The sequence below is a fragment of the Solea senegalensis genome, linkage group LG9 (genome assembly GCF_019176455.1).
Source record: "Solea senegalensis isolate Sse05_10M linkage group LG9, IFAPA_SoseM_1, whole genome shotgun sequence".
Taxonomy (NCBI): domain Eukaryota; kingdom Metazoa; phylum Chordata; class Actinopteri; order Pleuronectiformes; family Soleidae; genus Solea; species Solea senegalensis.
The window spans coordinates 15919968-15940106 of record NC_058029.1 but is presented as its reverse complement, the minus strand read 5'-3'; the positions used below and the strand labels follow the sequence as shown (position 1 = coordinate 15940106).

General features: G+C 40.4%; 2 protein-coding genes across 3 annotated transcripts; both read left to right on the top strand.

Annotated features, from left to right (window-relative positions):
* Window positions 1-23: 23 nt before the first annotated feature.
* Window positions 24-7660, top strand: zgc:66448 (uncharacterized protein LOC327401 homolog). Its single transcript, XM_044033925.1, has 2 exons — window positions 24-464; window positions 2684-7660. Exons 1-2 carry the CDS (start codon window positions 74-76, stop codon window positions 6208-6210), a joined length of 3918 nt encoding a protein of 1305 aa, XP_043889860.1. The 5' UTR covers window positions 24-73; the 3' UTR covers window positions 6211-7660.
* Window positions 7661-9288: 1628 nt separating this feature from the next.
* si:ch211-261d7.6 (zinc finger protein 84) lies at window positions 9289-20139 on the top strand. Of its 2 annotated transcripts, XM_044034228.1 has the most exons (3): window positions 9289-9684; window positions 11806-13488; window positions 18077-20139. In XM_044034228.1, exons 1-3 carry the CDS (start codon window positions 9552-9554, stop codon window positions 19369-19371), a joined length of 3111 nt encoding a protein of 1036 aa, XP_043890163.1. In that variant the 5' UTR covers window positions 9289-9551; the 3' UTR covers window positions 19372-20139. The 2 variants fall into 2 exon arrangements, with proteins under 2 accessions (XP_043890163.1, XP_043890162.1); XM_044034227.1 differs by lacking the exon at window positions 18077-20139 and having other exon boundaries at window positions 11806-17621.

Sequence of the window (20139 nt, the reverse complement as noted above, 5' to 3'; positions counted from 1 at the left end):
AAATGTTATTCCTCGCTCAGGCTGACTAGCATGATCCTGGTGCGGTCTGGACAAGAGGGTGCATGGGTGAAACATGGCCGCCGTACACCCTCCGGAGTCTCCCAAACGACAGAAATACCCTGTGGATGATGTCGAAACCTCCGAGCAGAAGACGGAGGCGGTTGATTCGGCGGACGGCGTGATTCAGAGAGACGAAACAACATGTAATAAAAGCGCAGAGATCCCCGGCGATGAGCCGAGAGCTAGTGTAGGCAACGATGGCGGGTGTATTGCCAGCCATTCTGAGGTTAGTGTGGAGTCCAGTGCTGGAACCGACAAAACGACATGTAATTCATCGCAGGAGCAAGCGTCGCCTGAAAAAATGGCCGAGGTGTCTGGCAGCGAGCAGCGGGCTTTCGACTGGTCTGAAGCTGAAGACGACGGTGACGAGGCGAAATTACAACAAGCGGAAAATACTGAGTGTGGTATGCTAACGTTCGTGGTGTGTTTTACTAGTAGCGTTTCCTTCAAGGCTAATCTGAGCTGTAGCCCTCACTAAAGGTGCAGTTCGTCCTGTCAACTCTGTTGACATTGTAGTTACCGTAACAAAAACAAGCTGGTAGTCTGCAGCGTAGATCAGGGGAATTCCATTAGAACACAGAGACGTCCAGATGGACCCACATGCACAGGTCTACAACATCGCACTGTCTGTTATGACTTTTGCAATATGCACTCACACATGTGGGTGGGTGGGTTTCCATCAGCATATTATGCACCTTTTTTTATGCACTTAAAAACCTGAATGAAAACACAGAAATAGTGATGGCAAAGCTGATGTTCCACTTAAAAGTGTGTTTGAATGAGTGCAATGTAAACAGTTTTAGTGAAGAAAAGAGGACACATAGAACTCATGTGAGCAAGGACGCATGATATAGTTTTACTTTTGCATGGGCTGAGGTCATTGCGTCTCTTCTGTAGTGAAATAAAAATAATATTTTGCCTGCTCATGTCAAGGCAGATATAAACTTTCTTCACTGAGCAAAATAAATTAACGTAAAAAGAAAATAATAGTTGTAGAGGGTGCCAGCATAGAAGTCAAGGAGGTAACAGCCTTTTGAACCTACTGTTGTTGTAGTCATTAGTCATATTGGCAGATCTTGATCTTGTGCTGGTAATATCGCACGCTGCTACATGCGAGTTGATTTGCTGTGCTGGAAAAATGTCCCAAACAGCAGACACATTGGGTGAGCGAAGGAATGTGTAAACTGGTAGGGAAACCACAACATTCCTCGATGCAGTGCAAGTAGTTAATCTTATTATAATAATGAATTGAAGCAGCAATTCAAACATGACCACTGGGACCCAGTGTGAGATGCCTCAAGTAGACTCACCGGCCACTTAAGTGGGAACACAGGACAGGAGTGAAGCAGTATTTGTTTCACACAGTGTAGTCATCTGCTGCTGTAGCCCATCTGCTTCAAGAGTCAACATGTTGTGTGTTCAGTGATGGTCTTCTTACTATTGCCTTATCTCTGTAAACACTGGAGATGGTTGTGTGGAAGAAATATAGTAGTTCAAGAGTTGTTGCCTCATTCAAAATCACTTATATCATCCTTTTTCTCCCATTCTGATGCTCATTTAAGGCACTGAGTTGCTGACACACGCTTAGCTGATTTAGATATTTGTGTTATACCATGAACAGATGTTCTTAAAGTGATTGTGTAAATATGAATGTGTCTGGGGGGACGGATGGACTAATTTCTTAAAATAGAATTCATTGATTTAATTATAGAATAGCTTCAGAAAGGCTAAATAACACCTTTGGACTACTGTTAAAAAAAAGTAGATGTACACAATTTGAGGCAGTTGCCAAAAAATAAAACAAAGACATAAAAGTAGCACAGTTGCAGATTTTGTTGATACCTATGAGTGGTTTTCCAGCAAAATTGGAAGAATTCTGCCTCCCCCTCCCTTCTCTCTCACTCTCTCCTCCACTTTGTCTCTCAAATTGTCACTTCACTTCCATGTTGTTTCCCCTCTGTCTGTGGATACAGTACAAATGAAATTGCAATCAGGGCTATATGTTTTAAATGTTAAGAGTAGGCAACCAAAATAATGTCTGTCCTGATTTCCTCTGCACCATTTCAGTTGGACAGCACAGGCCTATATAGTAACATGTAACTCAGCCAGTAATTTTGTTGTTTCCAATATTTTTCAATAGATGCATAAAGCTTAGAGGGGGCACACAATAATAAAAATACAACTGAAGGGAACTAAGCTAAAATGACTAACTTCAGGAAGAAAATGTGAATTTATTCCAACTAAAATAAAAAAATTCTGTCCAGACTAAAAACTCCATCTGTCGATTTCTCTCTTATTAGATCATGCTTTATGAAGTATTTTGCTCTTACTAATCAGTCTGTTCTTTGCCTCCCCTTCATCTGATTGTGTGTGCATGCGTATGTTTGCGTGTCTGTGTTTCACTCACTGACTCATTGGCCTTCACTGATGAGTGTTGTCACGTTGTGATTTGCAGCACATGTAACTGGTTTTAAATTGCTGGACCTCTGGTGCTGTAAAGGCTAGAGGAGCATGTTATAAGTATATGTACTATTTGCATTTTAAAATGCCAACACCTCATCCATTTTTGTTGTTGTTTGCTTTTGATTGCTAAGATGTTATTATGCTTTTTTCCCCCTCATAGATGTCGCAGAGAATGTGGATAAAGTGCAGCAGGGTGCACAAGCTGATGATAACGTAACTGCTGATGCAGAGGATGTGCATGAGGTGGAAAACTCTCTGAGGCGCACAGAGAGTGAGCAGGCCAATGAGCCTGTGGGAGAAGCCAACAAGGCAGAGGATGTGGCTGAGGAAGATGAGGAGGCAGAGAAACCAGAGGATGCTGATTTGGCTGCTAAGCAAAAAAAATGCCGTTTGATTTGCAAGGAATGCGGGAAGAGGTTCACCCGCCGTGAGACATTCAACCTTCACCGCCACTTTCATGCACACGAGGACGAGCTCACGCCACTTACATGTAAAGAATGTGGCCTTACCTTTCAGCACCGCAGCAGCCTCATTAAACACAGAAATGAACATAAACAGAAGGAGGAGGAGCTTGTTGTACCAAAGAAGGAGGTGCAAACAAAAGAGGAAGGGAGTTTCGAATGTGCAGAATGTGGGAGGATCTTCTCTACAGTGGTTAAGCTGAGGGACCACAACTGCAGTAGTACAGTTGATAAGCCTTACCACTGCCCCCTGTGCCGTCAAGACTTCCAGTTCAAATTTTCTGTTACAAGGCACATGGTGACTCACTCCCAGGAGAGGATGTTTACATGCCAAGAATGCGATCATAAATTTCCAGACGCCACGACCCTGCGCTATCACCAGCGCTGTCATAGTGCCCTCAAACCCTTTGAATGCCCAGAGTGTGGTATGGTTTTCAAACATTTCTCCGTCATGGAAGACCACCGTCGCAAACACGCAGACAACACCCGTTTGCACCTGTGCACCATCTGTGGTAAGACCTTCAAGTACGGCAGTCTGCTCCATCAGCATCAGTATCTTCACACAGGCCAGAAGCCCTTCCGCTGTCCTGAGTGCGGTAAAAACTTTGCCTTTGCCCAGAACATGAAGGCACATTGTCGCCAGCATAGACTGCGCAAAACTGACTCTTCCAACTCCTCTGACTCCAGTGAGCAGCAGCCCTGCAAACAGGCCCTTCCACCGACACAAGACACAGTTAAAGGGCTTGGAAAAGAAAATTCTCATCAGAGTGAGGAACTGAAACGCACATTCAAATGCCCCCTTTGTCCGCAGACTTGCAGTGCACCAGCTAACCTGAGAACCCACATGGTCTTTCATGAGGCTGAGTACGAGACACTCAAATCCCCAAAGGAGAATAACAAGCACTGGGGAAAATGTCCACACTGTCCGTGTGTTTATCGTGATTATACCAGTTTAAAATTACATATTTTCAGTTTCCACAAGTCTGTAGCGCAAGATTTAGAAAAGATGGCAACGTCACCACCCAACAAACAAGTTAATCTGTCAAGCAGTGATGATGTACAGGGGAAGGGTAGAAGTGATGGCATAAGTAGTAAGTCTTATAAGTGTTCTGAGTGTGGAAAGATGTTCCGCCATCGATCAGTGTTAGAGCTGCATATGCGTATACATTCCAAGGATAAGCCTTATCAATGCAAAGTGTGTGGTAAGGGCTTTAGATTCAGTAGCTATTTGCAGCAGCATCTCATTATTCATACAGGCAAGAAGCCATATAAATGTCCAGACTGTGGGAAGGACTTTGCCTTCCTGCAGAACATGAGAACACACCAAAAGCTTCATCAGGAGAAACCATTCCGCTGCACCAGCTGCCGCAAAGGCTACAGCGATGAGACCCAATTACAGCAGCATATGGTATCACACTATGGTGACAAACCTCATAAGTGTGATCTGTGCGACAAGAGCTTTGGATTGGCTTATCTGCTCCGAGATCACATGAACACACACACAGGAGAGAGACCTCATCGTTGTGATGAGTGTGACAAAACCTTTTCCTGGTTTAGCAGCCTGCTAGTGCATCAGAAAATTCATGCTCGGAAGCGCCAAAGTTTCAGTCAGAATAGTTCTTTCCCACTTAGTTCCAGGATGAGAGGCAGCAGCAGTGGGAAGAGAGAGGATAGACTTGTGTGGAGCTCATCTAGACCATTAGGAGGCTCAGTGATGGGTAACTCTGAGTCAAGTCCATTTCCAGATTCTGCACTAAGAGACTCTGAGGTGCATAGTAAGGCAGTGCAGCCACAGTCTTCCATGGTCTCACCACACATGGATTTACAAAGCAAACAGCAGAAGGAGCAGTCTATGTCCGACCTAAACCCTCAACCAGTGCAGTGGAAGGTGGACGCTGGAAAAGTAATGCCCATCCCATCGTCACAGCACCAACATGCAACGCAACAGCAGGCACGGTTTGACAGCTCGCTTCAGCAAGGCTTACAGCAGCACCATCAGAGAAGTCCAGGCTGGGCAGATATCCCTTTAATAACTCAGTCAGGCTCCATATCTGCTCAAAGCTCTGAGCCCTCACACTTAAAAGAGAATGCGACTTCAACTGTCGGCTCCCACCCAACATTTACGCCAAACAAATCCAGCCCATTAGCGGTTAGTGAGGTGGAGCTGCACAGGCAGCCGCAGCCCAAGTCTATTACTTTGAGCAGCACACCCATGTCCATAGCGGTAGCTTCCTCGAGCTCTCTGCAACATGATTTTTCTGTACCCTCCTACATTGATGGAGCAGCTCTGTGGAGCATCAGACCGCTAGCAAATTCTCAAAGCTCTCCAAACAAGATTGGTCAGGAGCTCCAGTTGTCAAGATGGCAAAACACCCTAGTTTCAACACAAAAGGAGCCATCAACACCTCTTAAAAATGAGGACAAGGGTACATCAGACATCACTAATTCTCAAGTAATGCCATTGACTGTTAGCCAGCCAGAGAGGCAGTGGTCCTCAGGCTTAGCAGGTGCTTCCACCTCAGCTCAAGTAGACCAAAGCAGTGCTATACCAATTTCAACTCCTGTCTCTCTTGGGATTGGTAGCACCGTGTGGGACCTTCAAGCTCTGCCAGGAATTCCAAAGACTATACAACCCCCTCAGAAATTAGTAAATAACCAAGATATCCAAGTGTCATCTGGCTGGCCCACTGTACAGTGTACGGCACAGAAGGTTCCAATCTCCACTGCATATGAGGCTCACCGTTTTGGCCAGGGAATTGGAACAACAGTGTGGAGCTTCCAAAGTAACACTGTGGGCCCTCAAACACTGCTCACTGGACAACTCAAACCAGGGAAAGGACAGGAGCTACAACAACAGCCTATTGTAACAGGCACTCAACTCATAATAAATCAGCCTTCTCCTTTCTTTGCACCTACACTTGCTGCACTCCCTCCTCTTGCTTTGCCTGGCCCACACCCCCTTCACTCTGTTGCAGTTGGTGCTCTTCCAAGACCTTCACACCCAAATATTTTTTTCACACCACAGGCAGTCATGAGTGAGAGGCCACACCTGACACAGACCCTTCCCATATCTCAGCTTGCCCCACGAACAGAACCTCCTAAACTTGGAACCCGTTTGCCTTTTGCCCCTGACCGACTTCTCCAGTGCATGATATGTGGACGTTCTTTTCCCCGAGAGCTGGAACTACAAATGCATTACTTGCAACATGCACAAGGAGAAATTTGAAATTTCTACAATAACATCACAACATCACACAACATCTTTTGTTTCTTTTCATATATAAATATATATACTTTTTAATTAAATTTTTGACCCTTGGTTGTGCAGTTTGACCAGTTGAATAAATGGGCATTAGAAAAAGTGCAACTTGGTTTCAGTCTTCACACTTGATGCACTTTTTTTTATTCAGCTCCACATTAGACTGCACAGAGAGATGTTCGAAAGAGGGGAATACACATGCTATCTTACAATTTAACCAAATATTTGCATAGTTTTAATACATGCTGAGCGTGGAAATGAATGAGGTTCTGTAATCTACATTTCATTTATTGCCAATGACATTTAGGTTTATATAATAGTACTTTTATAGTTCTTTTCATACGTCCTGAACCATTTAAACTGTGTTTCTTCATGTACAGTATACTCTGTGTGCCTTTTATAAGTACAGTCTGCATGTCTGCTGTCTTGGTATTTAGGCCTAGTTTGTGCTTAAGGTAGACTCAACAATGTGACCTCATGTCCAGAACACAGAGCAACGTCTAAGATACTAAGATGTTGTAAAGAAAGGAACGTTTTGGGGTCAGAGAGGGGTTTTGTGCTCAATTATTAAATGTGTGCAAATATACAATGAAAGGCTGACTGCACACAGTATACACACACACACAGTATATTACTGCTAGGAAGCACATGTGTTCACAGGGGCACAGACTGGGTCCAAACATAATTGTAAGTAAAGGTTCTCATTGTGATGGAGAAAAGGGTTATACTTGAGCTCATGTAACAGTAAGCATTTTCTGAACAGGAAGGGAGAAATAAGCCTCATTACACTAACTGTTTCTGACACTTATCAAAGAGTGAATTTTGTATTAAATGAAATTTGGATTTATGTGATTTGTCATGATTTTTACAATGGTAAGACAGAAAAATAATTGGTGGGGTCGGTCATATTCACATAGTTTTTTGGCAAGTTGTCATTTAGATTTTAAACTGGTTTTGCTTGACAGTGTTTAGCATCAACTGTAAATTATTGAGTACCATGTAATATGTACCTGTTACCAGATTTACCATTTCTATTTGGTAATGTATCCATATTCATTAAAAAAAAGGTCAGCTGTTGAGAACAATGTATTATTTGTGAATAATGGATGCTATCCTTACACAACTGTAGATTTAGATCAGCACAGAATTCCATATCCTCATTTAAAAACTTGATATTTGCATAGCTTTGGGTGCCCTAAAAGTGACTGTAAATCGTCATTACTACTGTAAAATAAACACATGGTCCGTTTGTTGAAAAAAAACAAAAAAACAACAACACTTTCTGTGCGTTTTTAACATTCAGAGTCTTAAGATATAATATGAGCCCTTCTACCTCTAGCTACTGTTTTAGCATGGAAAGAAATTTACCATGATGTCTACATATTGGATTCAATAAAACTTGCCTTTGATTATGAAATTGTGTTGTGCAGTAATTGTGGAACAGAAAGGTAATAAACATCATGTATATGAAACAAAAGGAGGACAATCTTAAGAATTAGTATATTCTTTTACATTTAATTTAAGAATTTATTGAATTAACAGTATAAGTGAAATCTTAGTCCTGAATTTGGTTGTAGAGAATATAGATTGTTTCAGTGTTATGTGTATGTATGCTTATATTTGCTATGCTTCACCATTAATCATGGTAAGCTGTGATTAACATTTCTAATTGTTTAAAACATGTACAAAAAAATTACTTTTGTAGTTACTCGATCTAAAAGCAAAGATAAAATAAAAATAAAAAATATGACATACTAAAATGTCCCAATGCCTTTATTTCAACAAATACAGTATTAAGTCAGGCTGAAGCTAATGTTAAAATATGTATGTTGTTGGTAAATCAGGTATCAGGTAAATCATCCAATGTAAATCTATTGTATGTGAAATTGAAGAGCTTTTTTTTAACCAGTCTCAGTAGGAAGTCACATTGACATTGAAATATTTTAGGATATGTTCACATTATTAGACATGTTCTTTTGCAAGTGTTGCATTGGACTTTAGTGTGAGGACGCCAGTCCTCTGATTTATTCTTCATCAGTTCAGTAACTTCCCTCCAGTTTAGCTTGGATTATGTCATTGATGTCACTGACTGTTATCGCTACGCTCCAGTCTCCTGGATTGTTCTTTCGCTTTGTTCTGCTGCAAGAGTGGGTCGATGGCGATAACTGTCATCTTGTGCATATAAACTAAAAGCAGCATATTCTGATATGACTGTTCTCATTCATGCTACATACTGCATATCAGTCTAAGACCAAATACTGAAGTGATACAAATCTGATTCTTGTCTGATACCTCAAGGCTGAAACAGAATCCAGTCGAGTACCTGAGAGAGAGATACTTGAGTAAAAGTATCTTACCAGAAAATGACGTTTGGTAGAAGTTGAAGTCACCTTTTATAATATTACTTAAGTAAAGGTCTTAAAGTATATAACATTTACTTTACTTCAGTATCAAAATACATTTTCAGATAAAATGTACTTTTTTTACTTAGTTTTAGAAATACAAGTATTAAAACAGTGAGGAGTAAGGATTAATAGTAAAAGTTGCAAGAAATAGTAAGCAAATTACAGATACGTGAATTTTTAAGTAAAGTTTTTGTACTTTGTTACATTACAACACTGAAAGAATCTCAAAGATTGTCTACAGTCTACAGCCCTGTAAAAATCAGATCACTTCAAACTGGAAATTTGAATGTAGTCATACACAACCGAAAAAAACCCAACACATCTCTGCCTAAAATCTAAATATAAGGTTGACTAAAGCCGAGTTAATTCACTGTTACAACAAAACAAATTAAATGTTTGCTCTGTTAGAACTACAATTTAAATAATAATCACGTGTGTTTACATTCCAATTATACGTATAATTAAATATATAACCTGGCGCATCATGGTAGTTTGTGCTTTAACATTTGTACGTGTTTTTAGGTATTTGAAATCAGCTTAAAGCGGTTAAAAGTGTGTCGGTTTGCTGAGGGTCGCTCCAGCTTCACTGCGATCACAGTCAAAACAGACGAAGAAGACAGCACTTCCGGGAACAGTCGCCCTCGAGCACATAGCAGCAGCAGCAGCCTCCACACGGTGCAGGTGCGAGAGCTACCTTAAAAACGGCACCCACCGTCATTATTTGCCTTTGTGAAACAGTGCGGTGTGCCGCTCTGGTATGAGTTGACTATCTGGACTATCGCATCACAGTTTCCACCTATTTATTCTCTGGTTTCTCGCAGATAAGGGAAACTAGAACAACAGTGGCGCTGTTGAGTCGTTAGCATTAGCTCAATAGAGCTAGCACAACCAAACCACACCAAGATGGACGAAACTAGCGGAGCTATTGCTACGACTGTGACCATAGAGGACGAAGCTGAAAACAACCCGTCAAATGGACAAAAAGTACTAGGAAACGACGCCGGTCCCTCCACTGCTGAGGATTCAGTTAATTCTGGTAAGTATTCGGCAGCAAACGTTGTTAGCATCGACATGCTTAGGCAGAGTTACGTCGTATACCAACTTCAGTTGAGGACCATGAATCTCGTAACTGTCGAAAAATAACGGCATTTACGTTGCTGCACACATGCAACTTTGACGTATTTACGTAATTGTTCTGGATATTATGTTTTAATGCATGGATTGTTAACTGTCAATCGATTGCGACCTTGTCATTTTGAAAGGTAATACGTGTTGGATTACATTTGTTATATATTTTCAAGAGTACAAAGGCCATTCAAGAGGTTTATTCTGTATAAGATACACGACGTGTATCTTAACTGTGCTAATGATGGTACTAGGCCCAAATCGTACAAATCAAAACGGACTGCAATACGAACCATTTGGGAAATTGATTATTGACTTACAGTTGAAGTATCATCATATGAAGAACAGTATAAAGTATCGTTTTGTTTTACAAATGGATTAAATAATGCTGCTTTATAGCCCCAGCATTTATGGAGTCGGTGTTTTCTAGTTGGGGAAGAGGGATTACTAAATGGACCATAGATTAAAAACTTGTGGATAGTATGCAATCACCAGTTACCTATGCACCAAAATGGGGATCATGTTCATCCATTCTGTGTAGTGGGACGCAGTTCAACAGGGGGTCCAAAAGGGACAGGTGCCCCTCTAACATTATTCTCTGGTCCCATCTGTTGTCCCTTGTACCTTTATGTAGAGGTTTAATCTATCAATGAACCATCACAGTAGATCATAATATTTTATTGACATGTGGGAAGCAAATTTATATCTTCGACTTATGCTTGCAATAAGGTATAGAGTGGTTCATATTGTAATGGAATTTCATGTGGTAGTATTCCATCACACTTTATATCCATAAGTATTGAACTGAAAAAAATATATTGCTAATGAATTTGCATTCAAAAAATAATGAGTAGGTATTTTCACCCCATACACAACATGATTGTAATGTATTGAGTTAGACCAATGAGGGTTTTTTTTTATGGCCAATGCCATGATTAGAAATCAGAGCAGCTGTTTGCAGTTATAGGCCTCCGTCTAACAGGTTAATAATGACCAATGATACTCAAAATTGGTCAACTTAAAGCTAATGCAGAGTTCCTCTTCTTCACACATTCTATATGTAAGAAATAGTCACTGACAACATGTGGAAAATGTTAAATCCAACTGAAGAGTAAGTATGGAGTAAAGACTGAAAGCTATTCTGTCTATTCTTCATTACATAAATGTAATAAAGGTAATACTCAGCCAAGTAATTAAGCCATAATAAGCTGATATTTAAAAGTCAATAATTGGCCCAATGATTAATCCATTTGCATGTTGTATTTATGGCTGATTGCAATTTGAATCAAATTGCAGTAGGCTATTTTGGAATCTAGATAAAATTTTGATTTATTGCAAGTTGTAATCTTGTCATGTCTCTTAAAGCAGTACATCTATAGCTAGGTGTGCTACATTGTATACTAAACTAAACCATTAAAGACCTGATAGTTCTTTTTTAATATTGTGGTTATTTGAGGCACTGACACGTGGTCAGCACTGACAGCACTGTGACTCCCTGTGTCACTCTGGGGCATGAAGGCTCACTTTCACTGAAAACATGTCTACTAGCAGGACGCAAGTAAAAACAGATTTTAGAAAGTTATTAGTTGCCAAATGTATGCCTGCTTAAACAACTTAACAAATACATTGTAGTTAGCATGCAGTTTTACAAAAGAATAAAAAAAACATTCTACACCACACCTCAGACAACTATTTGATTCTGAAAAATGTATGAACAAAATCCATATTCGTCAGTTCATCATACATCAACATAATCTCTTGTTACATGGTGCTTTGGCCTATATGAATCTAATCATTTGAAAAGCAAAGCAACAGTGGTCATTAGCTGTGTAATCTGTGTTTATTTAAAGATTTATATGTATTTACGTTTTTGCAGTCAGTGTTGTATCTTGGAAGCCATCTTGTGATTGATTATACTGTAACCTCAAATCCTCTTTAAATAAAGACCTCATTTGTACATGTTTATTGTGATTTTTGTTCTTTTTTTCATTAGAAACTGGTGTGGATTTGACCTGCTATCTTTCTGTTTTAGGGGTTGAGGGTTTCTACACTCAGCATTGTGGAGAAGTCTTCAGAGAGGAAGCAGCCTATGTGGAGCATCACCATCAGCATCCACCAGAAAAAGTGTATTTAGATGACCAGTTGGATGACCCGCATGATGCAGAAAAGGACAGAGAAACAGCAAATGTTTGTTCTTTATGTTCACTCTCATTTGCTGAGCTTAGTGAATTCCACTTGCACATGGAGAAGAATCATGGTCAAACCTCCCCAAAGGAGTCTGGTATTCAGAAAAACTCTGAGATAAAGAAGCAGCCAACTTATGAATGCCCAGACTGTGGGAAATCTTACTATACGCTTGGACACTTTCTCAACCATCAGCGCTCACACACACAAGCTGCCAAATCAGTTTTTAATGACCTTGAACATTTAAAAAAGAAACCTTTTCAGTGTGAACTTTGTGGGCGGAATTACTCTCGTGCCTCAGCTCTTGATGCACATCGTCGTTATCACCAGGAAAATTTAGTTAAGTCACGAAACAGGAATTCAGGAGATACAATACCTACTGAAGAGTCTATACCTGAAGCCAAGCCTCATGAAAGTCAGACAGATAATTCTACTGAGAAATCTTTTGAGTGTAAATGTGGCAAAGCCTTTTCTGCCCCAATGGGACTAAAAACACATCAGCGTTTTAGTCGGAATAGTCAGTGCTCTCGAGAGGTAGCTAACGATAAACCAAAGAAAATCAACAGTAAGTTTTATTGTACTGAGTGTGATAAGGATTTTGGTGCCTATCTGGCCCTCTTTAATCATCAGCGATGGCATTCTAATCACTCACAAACCTCTGCAAAAAAGTTTGAGTGTGAGGAATGTGGAAAATCTTTTGTGTCATCAACATTCTACTTCAGGCATAAGCGTCTTAAGCACAGTCTTGAAACCCCAGCAAAGTCCTTCCTCCATCAAGTGTGTCAGCTACAGAAGAAGGCATTTGAATGTAAGGACTGTGGGCTGAAGTTTTCCAGGGCTTCTGCACTTCACTCCCATCAGCTGCATCACACAGATGTTTATGGAGACGGTGAGAGAAAAGAGAAGGAAAATGATGAGGTTAAATTGGATGTAAGGTTGCCGATTGCTTCACGTCCTAATGAAGAAGCTTCACTAGTACATGAGGCTGATGAAGATGTGGAGAGTTATGAACCTGGGGACTTTATTGTTCAGGTGATCAGCGCAAGTGAGTCTGATGACGAGCCTGTCCATGACCTGAAGCCTGATCTTGAGCTGCTGTGTGAATCAGATCAGGAAATGAGGGACGATGGTGACACTGATGCATCCTCCAGCGTTCTAGTTGTCAAACCAGAGATGGACTTAAAAATTGTACAAGTTGACTTTGAGCAGGCCGACGAACATGATGCCCTGCTAGCCAGTGAAGGCGATGCAGAAACCGCTGAGCAAAGGTTTAATTGTCCAGAATGCTACCGTTGGTTCAATCGTAGTGGATCCCTTGCCATTCACAGAATGTGGCATCGCATTCGTAGGACAAGACAACAATGTGAAGCTCAGTCAGCAGCAGTTGGCACATCTAACACAGGCGGGCATGACGGCAGTAGCTCCACAGTAGCACCTCACTGCAGTCATATACAACAACACAAGACTCACAACCCAAGTGACGATGTATTGAACCAGGCTGAGGATTTAGAGAAGAAAATCTTGACTTGTGGTGAGTGTGGTCAAAGCTTCTCACATTTGTCTGCTTTAGTCTCTCATCAATTACATCATCCCAAAAGAAAACGATTCCAGTGCCCAGATTGTATGATGTCTTACTTGCATGCAGCTAGCTTGTTTAACCACATGAAAAAGTGCTCTGCTCAAAAGAAAGACAATGTTTTGATCTCTAAGAAAGAATACAATCCGAAGAAGACCCTTCTAGGCCCAAAGATTTATCATTGTGAACAGTGTGGGAAGGGTTTTTGGTCTTTAGGAGCTTACTCGCATCACAAGCAAAATCAGAATGAGTGTGCAGAATTGAGGCAAAGAAAAGGTGGTGGCGGATCTTTACATTCTGTTAATGGACAGCCACGCTCCACCGCTAAAGTTGCATGTCCAGTGTGTGGTAGAAAATTTCGTCACAAGGGCATTATGACATTGCACATGCGAAAACATGAAAATGGAAACCATAAATGTGAACTTTGCCCCAGGTCATTCCGCCTTTTTTCCAGCCTCCTTAGACACCAAGTTGTTCATAATGATCAGTTACTCCCTCCCCCCATTAAGTCTTTTCAGCATCAAGTGGAACAGTTGAAAAAAAACACCTACAGCTGTCCTGACTGTGGAAAGCTGTTTTCACGGGCCAAAGCCCTTCAGTTTCATATGAAAAGCCATGGGTATGAGACTGGGCACTCCCCATCATCACCCGGAGCTTCTGCAACACTGGAAGATCTGCAGTGTGCGACATGCCTCTCACATTTCAACAACAAGGCCTCATTGCGTGCTCATCAAAAACTTTGCATTAGGAGAGTGAATCAGGCTGTTGATAGTAAGCCACAACCCTTAGAAAATGACACAATATTTCACAAGGAAAATGTAGTTACACAGAAAGGCTATGAGCACTTAACCTTGAGTACTGAAGGAAAGGAAGAAATGAACAGCACTGAGTTTAAGATTGAAGATCAAAGTCATAATTCAGATTTGAAATACAAATGCAACAAGTGTGACAAGAGCTTTTCAGTGGTTGGGGCTTTGAATCTGCACCAAAGAATTCATGCTGAGCGCTACAGATTAGCTAAGGCAAAATTGGCCATGTCGGTAATGCTTAAGAAACCTAGTCAGGAAGAGTTGGGTAAAGGGCCATTTCACTGCTCAGAATGTGGGAGGCGATTCATGTCCAACTCAGCCCTGGGCTCACACAAACGATGGCACAAAGGGAAGAAATTTTCACGATCTGTGGTAAAAGATGAAGATTTTAAATCCAAGACAGAGGGTGGAGCTTTTCAGTGCAACACATGCCGCAAACAGTTTTTTAACCATTGTGTTCTCCAGCGCCACCAGATGTTCAATCCTCAATGTCAAATAAAAACCGAACCAGGTTTAAGCAAACATACAGAGAGCACCAGCACAGTTGAAAATTCAGACCTTTCGTGTCCTAAGTGTAACAAGTCATTTGTGGAAGGTTTTCGCCTAGCTGTCCATTGTGAAAATGAGCACGGTATAGTATTGGAGGCTGCAGATTATGAAGGAGATGGGCTTGTCTTAGGAGACCCCATCCTAGAACGAGATAATGTCGGTCTTAATGGGAGTGAGTCCACATCGTTGAGACTGAAGGAAAAAGTTCACAAGTGTTCCCTCTGTTCTATGACCTTTGCTAAAGAAAGAGGTCTTAATGCCCACATAAGGCAGGCCCACTCAGATAGCACAAAGAGTCAAAATATAGTTCGTTTGAGTCCAAAAAGCCAGACCATTCCTACAAGCAGTGAGGTCAGAAGTACAGAAGCAATGTCAGCTGTAGATTACTCTACAAAGAAACGTAGCCCTGTTGGCAAAGAAACAGAGACAATCATATCATGTCTTGACTGTGGGACACAGTACAGTTCTTCACGCTCACTATTTGACCATAAGAAAGTGTGCATGTCGGTGAAGCAGGAGTTTAAACAGGAAATCCAGGCATCTGAAGGACCCACTGATGTTTCCCCACCACCCAACCGCTTTTCAGAGCATTCCGTCAAATGCTTCTATAAGTGCGATATGTGTGGTAAAGCTTTTCAGACAGAGGAACATTTAAGAACCCATAAGACCAAGGCAAAGAGCCGACCTTACTGTTGCGCTCTTTGCTGCCACGGCTTTTGGACAGAGACCCAGCTACAGCAACATCTTGCCTGGCATGATGAAGTCCGTGGTCGTCTCCCAAATGAGGTTCGATATAGGCTCAGCGCTGCTATGACCTCCAAGTCTCCGAAACCTAAAGTTCCATCTGCTGACAACAGGGAGAAGTTTTTTCCATCTACTACGCTGAACGACGCTATGCTTAAACCAGACAGCCAGAGTAGCCATAAGTGCCAGCACTGTGGCAAAGCCTTTCTTTCACCAACTGCTTTACAGAAACATGAAACTCAGCACTGTAACAATGACTCATATCATTGCTCCATTTGCCCCAGGACCTTCAGTGAAATACAGGACCTTATTGATCACCACCAGGAATGTATTGGTGATTACAATGGTCAGTGATGCCCCAGCTGCTGTCTCATCAGGAGATAGCAGTGGCCTTACTAGCCTTGAATGTGGAACTACCTTCTTTTTTTTTTGTTGTCAAGAAACCAGCAATCTACTGAGCAAGTTTGCGGACTATATAAGATGAAACAAACCTCAATGATGAACTTTAGTGAAGACACTGTAGATTGTAGACTTCAATTTTTTTTCTTTTAAGCTATAAACTCCCTCGCTAGACTTCATTCTTAAGTAGTTGTGTGCTTCCTTTGTTTGTTGCTATATTATTTGAGACTTTCCTTCAAATATTCTGACCTGTTCTCAGGCTTTGCTTTACACTGGACTAGTATATGTACAGTATATTCTACAAATGTTAGAAAAAAAGAACCTTTTATGGACATTAGTTGAGATGTCACCGATGTTGGTGTATTTTGGGCCTCCTGACTGAAGTGATTAAGTTCATAACTGAATTAAAAGAGATTAAATATTCCTGCATGCGCATGTTTGTCCAATTGCATTTTAAACTCAGAAAAATTAAAAGTGCTGTTGACACACTTCTGGCTTCAAAGCTGACGCAACTTTCACTAATTCTACTACTGTCATTTTTAATAGTGTAGCTTATTGCTCATTTCAGTGAAAAAACATGAAATCGATAAATGTGCAACATTTATGTGAGTCAGTAAAAGATGTTGAACTTTACTGCTACTAACTACTATACAGCAAAATTGTGCATTGTGTACAATACAGCTAGCATTAATTATGATTTCTCATGCTTCTTGCTTGTCAGTGTTGCATTTATATGTTGTGGAAAGATAAGTCTTTACTTTTAACTGACAAAAAATATTGTTTTTGTTCATGTAGGGTAAATCTACTGTACCATTTGATGTAGATGACAAATGACTTGTATTCAAGAGATTACTTTTGCTTTATTAGCTTGGGACAACCTAGATGACAGTTAACGCTTTGAATCCTTGTTTAACCATCCACCTGAAATGAACAAGAAGTTCTCTAAAAAGTAAAAAAAATAATAAATTGAACATTTTTTTGAATCACTGGACTGTGTGATTAATCCAGCCTCAGTCATTTTGCATGTGTAGTCTGTTTAATAATTTAATTCATCTTTTGACACCCTAGACTCTGAAGGGGAATTTGTTTGTGTCTATTGGTGATTGTTGTGTTTTTTGTTGGTGATGATATACCTAATGAGTATTACACATAGAAATTAACAATCTAATCGGTATACACAATTGTTTTTCCCTCCAAATTGACAAAACATAAATCTTAGACAATTGTTTTTCAAAAATATCATTACTATCAAGAAGTACTGCAGGCTTTTGACATATTTGCTCTTTGTTAATTAGTGAAGCAGTTGATCAGTTGAAATCCATGCTTTAAAAACATTAAAGGTTATTACTTGGAATTTAAAATTGTTTTGCAAAATTAACTTTACCGTTTACTAATCTAATGCAATTAATCGGTGAGTTGGCAGAAAACTGATCAACTGTTTTCATAACAAGGTAAATGGCAAATGTTTTTCTGTGCCAGTTTGTCAAGGAAGTTGCTCTCATTTTTCATGATGGTGAAGTAAAACCAGACATTCCCTGATGTTACCTCAATGTTGGCCTGAAAAAAATAAAAGATTGATGAAGATAAGTTGCAGCTTTATCCTGTTTTAACATTTTGACCACATATGAACGCAATATGCCAGTTTAAAACACACAAATGGACAATGAGTATTTCCACACTTATTTGAGAGTCACATTTTAGGCTGCTGCAGACATTGAGTGAAATAGAAATGTTTGAATTTGCCGTGTTCCAATACTGAAAGCATGTGAGGAGTGTTCAGATGTTCTAATCAACTGTGAAGGAAGAACAGAGCCAAGACTCGGGCTTCTTGTAAGTTCTGTTTTATCTGCTGCAAATAAACATTGGTAACTTAACCAGTCATTACTGGTTACCATTAGTTTTTTTCTACCAAACTGCAAAAATCTGTAAGGCAGTAGGATCAATCATAATAAGGTGTATATATTATGCATTAACTTGTGAGGTTTGTAGCAAAATATGTTAATAAGCGTTTGCTCTCTTTCTTTTTTTTCTTTTTTTTATAGCCAAACAAAACAGCATTACATGTAAGGAGTGTGGACAGACATTTACACAGTGGGAAGAGTTCAAGAGTCATCAGCATTGGCAGTCCCTGGAGGAGAAGAATGAAGCAGCACCATTTCTCCCTGGGAAAGTAGAGGATGGAGTGGATTCAGAGGAAAACATGGATGGTGAATCTGATGGGTGTGACACGAGCAGTTCACCGAAAACAAAATACCCACATTTAATACCAGGTGCTGGAGAAGCCCAAATGAACCACAGGCAACTTTATGCTTGTGAGATCTGTGGGAAGTTGTATACATACCTGTCCTCATTCCAAAAACACCTAAAGCTGCATAAGAAGAAGACAGTGAAAAGACAAAGTCCCTTAAAGATGAATAAATATGAGTGCCCAGACTGTGGGATGTCCTTCACCAGGCGGACAAGGCTACTTGGTCACCTGAGTGTTCACATGCCACACAGACCCTCAGAACCGATGTATTCTAGTGATGGTGATGATCTCATGCATCCCAGATGTGATCAGTGTAACAGAGACTTCTCTTCCATAAAGTCCTGGATGATTCACATTGACATGCATAAGGAGAAACTGTTCTGGTGTTTAAGTTGTGCCAAAAGCTTCAAAAATGAAGAGTCACTCGATAAACACCTGCAGCGTCACAGCCTCAGGCAACATACGTGCGACATCTGTCAGGAGAGTTTCCATTCGTCTTCACAGCTTAGGAATCACTTCAACACCCACACCGGAGCAAAGCCTTACGAGTGCACGTTGTGTGGAAAGACCTTTTCTCACGCTGAAAGTATAATTGCACATCAGAAGAATCATCTTGAAGTGTACTTTGAATCCAGTAGAAGCCCTGTGGACTTCAAGAAATTTATGTTGATGAGAAAGCTTGGAGTGATAGAAAAGAAAACACCCAAGCTCATGAGTGTTACAAAGGAGCCACAACTGGACGCGGTCATGGACGAGATGCCAGAGACTTCACAGCTATGTGATGATGCCGAGTCAGGGGATCAGTCAAGCTGTGAAGACTCGAACTGTGGAGAGTCTGCACATTACTTGGCTGAATCGGGTCCAACTGATGAGTCTAAATCAGAAAGTGAGCAACCACAAGCAGAGCTGGAGCTGCATGAGAATGAGAGTGAGACTGAGGAAACTAATGTGTACAATGAGGAAAAATATTGGGAATGGGAGTGTTTTGAATGTGATATGGGCTTTGATGATGTGGAAAAATTGCATTTGCATTATATACAACATGCTACTGGGGAGCTGCCTATTCCACAATTTGATATTGATGGATGATGTTGCACAGGGGTCTTTATATTCTCATATAAAGACCCCTGTGACAGTTAAAAGCTTTTATCCTTGTTTTGTACTTTCCCAAAAGTCAAAAGAGATAATTGATGTGGGTAAAGAATGATGTATAGCTACTATCTAAAAACTGTGTATTATCGTTTCGAATTTCATTTTTTCTCCCTGTACCTGTGATTACTTTTACTGAAGAAATGATAGTAAAGTAAGTATCAACAGTCTGATGCTATGACATTATTCTGCATAATGTATGTAATGAATATTTCTGATGTGAAACTTGTTGCAAAATGTGACCAGGATCCAAATCACGACACATGTATAACTGATGCTACCTCACCCATCCCGTAACACTAAATAAAATGCTTTAAATTAAATATTCATCGTATATTTTGTTAATATTATAATTGAAGTTTTGCCATAACTGGCATTTAAAGTATAAACAATAAACATCACTGATCACTGCTTCGAGCATGTATGGAGTGTATTGTAGTGCACTGTAAGTAGTGTACTGTTTGCCTCATGACTGTAAGAGTCATCGATACTATGAAACCACATGACGTTCAAAGGGAATTCCATGTTTCATAGACAAATGCATCCTTACATTGCTGGCTATAATAATTATAATATTGTATGTGCTCGATCAAATTGTCATTCTGGTTTTTAATTCTAATGTAGATTCTACAATTTCACTGTCACCTATCAATTCACATACATGTTCATGTTGGAGTAAACGAGAAATAAAGGTGCCAATATTAAGTA